Source organism: Solanum stenotomum, unplaced genomic scaffold (assembly GCF_019186545.1).
Source record: "Solanum stenotomum isolate F172 unplaced genomic scaffold, ASM1918654v1 scaffold19977, whole genome shotgun sequence".
Taxonomy (NCBI): domain Eukaryota; kingdom Viridiplantae; phylum Streptophyta; class Magnoliopsida; order Solanales; family Solanaceae; genus Solanum; species Solanum stenotomum.
Window position 1 is genome coordinate 3,268 of NW_026025811.1, and position 7,292 is coordinate 10,559.

The 7,292-nt window shown below is 34.3% G+C and overlaps 1 protein-coding gene and 1 pseudogene across 2 annotated transcripts; both read left to right on the forward strand.

Moving 5' to 3' along the window:
* The first annotated feature begins 1,314 nt into the window (after window positions 1–1,314).
* LOC125850878 (UDP-glycosyltransferase 91A1-like) lies at window positions 1,315–2,902 on the forward strand. Its single transcript, XM_049530713.1, has one exon. The coding sequence runs from the start codon at window positions 1,415–1,417 to the stop codon at window positions 2,819–2,821; it is 1,407 nt and encodes a 468-aa protein (XP_049386670.1). The 5' UTR covers window positions 1,315–1,414; the 3' UTR covers window positions 2,822–2,902.
* Window positions 2,903–5,437: 2,535 nt separating this feature from the next.
* Window positions 5,438–7,075, forward strand: LOC125850876 (UDP-glycosyltransferase 91A1-like; annotated as a pseudogene). The gene has a single exon (XR_007444854.1). The product of XR_007444854.1 is annotated as a UDP-glycosyltransferase 91A1-like (transcript).
* The last annotated feature ends 217 nt before the right edge of the window (window positions 7,076–7,292 follow it).

The window sequence follows — 7,292 nt, forward strand, 5'->3', positions numbered from 1 at the left end:
GGGGGGGGGGGGGGGGGGGGGGGGGGGGGGGGGGGGGGGGGGGGGGGGGAGATATATAGTTGGTGAAGGAGATTGAGGGAGGTTAATTGTTAATGTACCTTCTATTAAGGAGTTTAAATTTTAAGATAATTATTCAATATCATATCTGATTTAACTTTTTAAGATATATGGTATAATTATTAAAAAGTGGTATTAAGAGTAATATTTTTAAACTATAGATAATATATGTATATACGGTAGTTAAGTATGTCTAATTATGTAGTTTTTCCTAAAATCTGGTCCTATCACTTTCTACTCCAAGTACTAAATAACTTGCTTATAAAAACATAGAGAAAGTTTGTTTCAAATTTGAATTAAAAATGCCATATATTCATGTGTTATAATCGATCTAAATATGCCATAATTTGTTATCATCGTTATTAAAATAGATAAAGCTTTTTTCTTATATTTAAATGGCAAATAATTAAGAACACTAAATTCGTCTCTTCACTATCTCTATCACTAATCACCCTTTTCCATTTTCGCTCTCCGTAACCCATTGTGAGTTGTCACCATCATCAAGAGTCGAGCTAAGTGGGATTTTGATGAACTCAATAGCTTTTTCGTGGATTCTGTATTTGTATTAGCAAGTTATATATATATATATATATAGTACAAGGAAGGAGCTGTGAAAATATTATCCCCACCAGAGTTGTGTGTTTGAACCACATCTTTAAAAAATGTTCTAAAATTTAGAACCTCTAAACTCCTAATTCTGACTCTGCATTCATCCCCTCCACCACCATTTTGTTTTTCTCTCTCGCCCCCCACCCCCACAGTACCTCATCACTATTAAAAAGGACCATGTCAAACAACTTGCATATGCGACACAAAATACTATTTTAACCCTTTGCCTTTCCTAACACATTGTTTGGATGGTTGTTACCTATAGTATTATATTGTTAGTTTAAATATCATATTTGTTTTGATTATTACTTAAATTTTATTGTATCTATCGTTTAAATTCATTATTTGGTAACGATAAAAAGTTTCATTTTGTATAATGATCGATATGGTGTGATATCGTCATTATCTTAATATTTTTTCATTATTTACATAATAATCTTATTTTATTCGTTATCCTACCTTTTCACCATAACTCTACCATATAATTTACATTTTTATAAACTTATCATTCAAATTATTAATGTACGACATTATATAATGATACAATATGAACATTATAAAGTAATACGTAACACCCATCCAAACAGAGCTAAAAAAGGACACTCATAAATGCAAGCAAATAGATAAGATTATCATAGCATTTTAAAGGTGGCAAACAATCAGCCAATCATCAATATAAGAGTAGCTCTACATAACCATTAACAAATATAATTAGTCCATAAAACAAAGCCCTACAAAACACATAAAAATGGCAGAAAACAGCAAAAAAATGCATATTGCAGTATTTCCATGGCTAGCTTTTGGCCATATAATTCCGTATTTGGAGCTATCAAAGCTCATAGCTCAAAAGGGTCACAAAATTTCCTTTATTTCTACTCCAAGAAACATTGATCGTCCCCCAAAACTTCCGCCAAGTCTCGTCCCCTTCATAAATTTCGTCAAAATTCCCCTTCCTCACGTTGAAAAATTACCGAAAAATGCAGAAGCCACTATTGATTTACCTTATGAGCAAGTCAAGTACCTCAAACTTGCTCAAGATGAACTCAAAGAACCCATGGCTAAGTTTCTCGAAGATTCAGCTCCTGATTTCATACTCTTTGATTTTACCTCTTATTGGGTTCCTTCAATTGCTTCAAAATTCAACATTCCGACAGGTTATTTCAGCATATTCACCGCCACATATCTAGGTTTCACCGGACCTGTGCCGGGATTGAACAACAACTATGAAATTCGGATGACGATGGAGGAATTTACAGTTTCCCCAAAATGGGTTCCGTTTGAAACCGCGGTTGCTTTCAAGGAGTTTGAAATTTTGAGAATCTATGAAGGTTGCAAGGACGGTGAGGAAGAGAACATTTATGATGTTTCTCGTATGTATAAGACTTTTGAAAATTGTGATTTTTTGCTTGTGAGGAGTTGTTTAGAATTTGAACCAGAATGGCTCAAAGTAGTAGAGGATATTCACCCAAAACCGGTGATCCCAGTGGGCCAACTTCCGACGACATCATATGAAGATGACGACACAAATATTGACGCGTGGAGAGAAATAAAACTATGGCTTGATAAGCAAGAAAAAGGGAAAGTGATTTATGTGGCATTTGGGAGCGAGGCAAAACTGAGTCAAAATGAACTCACTGAGTTATCACTAGGCTTAGAGCTTTCTGGGTTACCTTTTTTTTGGGTTTTAAAAACTAAAAGAGGAGAATCTGATGATGAATTGATTCAATTACCAGAAGGTTTGGAAGAACGAACGAAGGGAAGAGGAATAGTGTACACGAGTTGGGTGCCACAACTTAAAATACTGAGTCATGACTCGGTGGGTGGATTTTTGACTCATGCAGGATGGAGTTCAGTAGTTGAAGCAATACAATTCGAGAAGCCATTGGTTTTGTTGACATTTTTGGCTGATCAAGGGATAAATTCTAGGCTCTTGGAGGAAAAGAAGGTAGCGTATTTGATACCGAGAAATGATTGGGATGGATCATTCACTCGTGATGCGGTGGTTGAGTCACTGAGTTTGGTACTCGTTAAAAAAGAAGGTGAGATTTATCGGCAAAAGATTAAAGAGGTGAAGAATCTTTGTTGCAACAAGAAAAGACAAGATAATTATGTGGAGGATTTGTTAAGATTTCTTCAAAATTATAAAAAGATTTAAGGCATAAAATAGGAAGAAACATTTGGATTTGCATGCACTTTTCGATAATTGTGATTTCAGATTAATTTATGTACACCTCAATAAATTATCTCAATGAATAATGATGCTCCTTTTTAAGAAAACTAGTTGTCGCCATCACCTCTCCCACCAAGGGACGCAAAATACTATTTTAAACCTTTGGCCTTCCTAACACCTTGTTTGGATGATTGTGATTTCAGATTAATTTATGTACACCTCAATAAATTATATTGTAAATCTTGTTCTCTTTCTCTTTCTTTGCCCCTACCAAGGGACGCAAAATACTATTTTAACCCTTTGGCCTTCCTAACACCTTGTTTGGATGATTGTTATTTATTTTTTTTGGTTTTCCACCCGATATCTGAAGCCCACATTGGAGTCCCGACTAAGGCCTTCCTAACACCTTGTTTGGATGATTGTTATTTATTTCTTTTTATTTCCCACTCGGTGTCTGAAACTCACTTTGGAGCCTTGACTAAATTCGGATCATGCACTGCAGGGACCCATTTGGGGGTGGTGCTCGCAACATAATTTTCTCCATACCCAGGGCTCGAACCCGACCACAACATGTTGGTGGATTATTATTATCAGTTGTATTGTATTATTAATTTAAATATCATATTCTCTCTGTTTTAAAAAGAATGACATGTTTTGACTTGACATGGAGTTTAAGAAAATAAAAAAGACTTTTGAATCTTGTGGTCTCAAATTAAAGTTATGTCAAATGTATCAAAATGCTCTTTGATCTTGTGGTTTTAAACATGTTATGTGGAAAGTTGAATTTAACATATTGCCAAAAATGGTACCTTCGTTTTGAAACGGACCAAAAAAGAAAGCAAGTCAATTTTTTTTAATCAGATGGAGTATTTGTTTTGATTGTTACTTATTAGTATAGTATTGTTTAAATTAATCATTAGATAACAACGAAAAAATTCATTTTATCATGACTCAGTGGGTGGATTTTGACTCATTCAAGATGAAGTTCAGTAGTTGAAGCAATACAATTCGAGAAACCATTGGTTTTGTTGACATTTTTGGCTTATCAAGGGATAAATGATGGGTTCTTGAAGGAGAAGAAGATGACGTATTCGATACCGAGAAATGATTGGGATGGATCATTCACTCCTGATGCGGTGACTGAGTCATTATGTTTGGTACCCGTTGAAAAAAAGGGTGAAATTTACCGAGAAGAGATTAAAGAGGTGAAAGATTTTTTTTGTGACAAGAATAGACAAGATAATTATGTGGAGAGTTCGTTAAGTTTTCTTTAAAATTTATTAGATGATTAAAGCATGAAATGGGAAGAAAAACTAGGGTTTTTGCATTTTCCTTTCCTTAATTGTGATTTCAGATTAATTTATATACGAGTTCAAAGTCAAAAGGGTAAACAAAATTGTCAAAAATTTCAGAAAGGCAACTTTTTAATGGTTGAACTAACGTCATTGAAATTAAGTTGACAACCGCAAGATGTGGAATTTCATGCGCCTTGCAAGGCGCAGTCGCCATGCGCCTTCTCTGACGATCTTCGGCTTGAAAGGCGCATGTACTCTGCGACCTGCTGTCAAATAAAAAAAAAAATCTCTTTAATTGTCCAAGACTCCAAAACTACCAAAAATACTCTCAACTAATCCCAATATTTACACCTCTTCTCATTCATTGCCCATGTCAACCAAAGACAATTTTGTCATTTTTAAAGAACTCCACCATTGATTAAAAAAAAAAGTCCAAAACCTTTTTCTCTATGATAAATTATTATAATCGAACTTACGATTTCAAGATTTAAACTTTATTGGTTCAATCTTTAAGTTCCTATTTCCAAATTTATATTTTTATAATTTTGGATTTTAAACATACTATTTGTTGTGAAGTTTTACCCATAAACATATACTACCCTTCAAAAATACTAGATTTACATGAATATGATGCTAGTAATTTTATTATTGAATTTTTTATTTATAACAAAAAAAATTAAATGAACTTGTACACATTTTCAAACATTATAGCTATATATCTACCACCCAACTCTCTCAATAGGTAAAGAAAAAAATGTATCTACTTAATTATCCTTTTATGTTTTGATTTTTTTTTATTTTTGGACTTTTTTTTTTCTCACTGGTGGAGTTCTTTAAGATGATAAAATTGTCCTTGGTTGACATGGATAATGAATAGAAAGATATGTAAATATTGGGATTAGTTGAGAGTATTTTGATAGTTTTGGAGACTTGGATGGTTAAAGGAAATTTTTTATTTTTTTTTAATTTGACAGCAGGTCGCAAAGTACATGCGCCTTGCAAGGTGCAGACCGTCTGAGCCTTGTAAGGCGCATGAAATTCCGTGTCTTGCGTCTATCAACCTAATTTCAACGACGTTAATTCAACCGTTAAAAAATTGCTATTTTGGTTCTAAAATGAATTTTGTACGTTGCCCTTTTGAAATTTTTGACAAACTTTTGTACATTTTTAGCTCTGGACTTATTTATATACACCTTGATTATTTTATTGGGCATCTATTATCTCCACAATAAATGTCACTCAAAATGCAAGTGGATTGACAACACGTGAAAATATCTTCTGTGTGGAAAAATCAATCAGCATATAAGGTCATAGAGCTCTACACAGCATACAAAAATGGCGGAAAGTAGCAAAAAATTGCATATTGCAGTATTTCCATGGTTAGCTTTTGGCCATATGATTCCGTATTTAGAGCTCTCAAAGCTCATAGCTCAAAAGGGTCATAGAATTTCCTTTATTTCGACTCCTAGAAACATTGATCGTCTCCCAAAACTTCCACCAAATCTTAGCCCCTTTTTAAATTTTGTCAAACTTCCTATGCCCCACGTGGAAAAATTGCCGGAAAATGCAGAAGCCACCATCGATGTACCTTATGAGCAAGTCAAATACCTCAAACTTGCTCAAGATGGACTCGAAGAATCCATGGCTAAGTTTCTCGAAGATTCAGATCTTGATTTTATATTCTTCGATTTTACTTCTTATTGGGTTCCTTCAATTGCTTCAAAAATCAACATTCCGTCGGGTCATTTCAGCATATTCATCGCTGCGTTTCTTGGTTTCACCGGACCTGTACCGGGATTGAACAATGATTATGAAATTCGGACAACGCCGGAGGAATATACCGTTCCCCCAAAATGGGTTCCGTTTGAAACCACAGTTGCTTTCAAGCTTTTCGAAGTTTTGAGAATCTTCGAAGCTACCATGAAGGGAGAGGAAGACAACATTGCTGATATTATTCGTTACTATAAATCTGTTGAAAACTGTGATTTTTTGCTTGTGAGGAGCTGTTCAGAATTTGAACCAGAATGGTTGAAAATTGTCGGAGATATTCGCCGGAAACCAGTTTTTCCGGTGGGTCAACTTCCGACAACTCCGTATGAAGATGACAGCACGAAGATCGATGCATTGAGGAGATAAAACTATGGCTTGATAAGCGAAAAAAGGGGAAAGTTATTTACGTTGCATTTGGTAGCGAGGCAAAACCGAGTCAAAATGAACTTATTGAGTTATCACTCGGGTTAGAGCTTTCTGGGTTGCCATTCTTTTGGGTTTTAAGAACTAAAAGAGGGGAATCCGATGATGAATTGATTCAATTACCAGAAGGTTTCGAAGAACGTACAAAGGGAAGAGGAATAGTGTGCACGTGTTGGGCGCCACAACTCAAGATATTGAGTCATGACTCAATTGGTGGATTTTTGACACATTCGAGGTGGAGTTCAGTGGTCGAGGCAATACAATTTGAGAAGCCATTAGTTCTCTTAACATTTCCGGCTGATCAAGGGATAAATGCTAGGCTCTTGGAGGAGAAAAAAATAGCGTATTTAATACCAAGAGATGACTGCAATGGATCATTCACTCGTGACTCAATAGCTAAGTCACTGAATTTGGTACTCGTTAAAAGAGAAGGTGAAGTATATCGGAAGAAAGTTAAAGAAATGAAAAGTCTTTTCTGTGACAAAGAAAAGCAAGATAATTATGTGGAGAATTTATTACGTTATCTTCAAAATTATAAGATGACCATAACATAAAAAAGGAAGAAAAACTTAGGTTTGCTTTTTATTTGAATAATATTGATGTGGGGTTAAATTGTGCTTGATTGTTTTATCAAATATCAATTTTCTCCGATCAATATATGTAGTGTATAACTTTGTTTACTAAAATTTATATGTATGGAAAAAAATTGTCTAAATTATTTGTTGTCTTTATTGAATTGAAATCATTGTATTTAAATTTGACATATAGTCTATTGATCATTAGATCAGATTACATATTGAGTATACCACCAAAACTTATGATGGAATAATAAGCAATCATCATTTATTTTTATTTTAGAGAGGGTTCACTCCCATTTAAATGTTTTCCGGTATAAATTTAAATTTGATGAAATTTCAATGACAAATCAAAGAAACACACAATTCAAACCCCAAATTGTATTTTTTTTG

Coding starts and splice junctions, on each gene's coding strand:
- LOC125850878 (XM_049530713.1), top strand. CDS start 1,415: ATGGCAGAAAACAGCAAAAAAATGCATATTGCAGTATTTCCATGGCTA.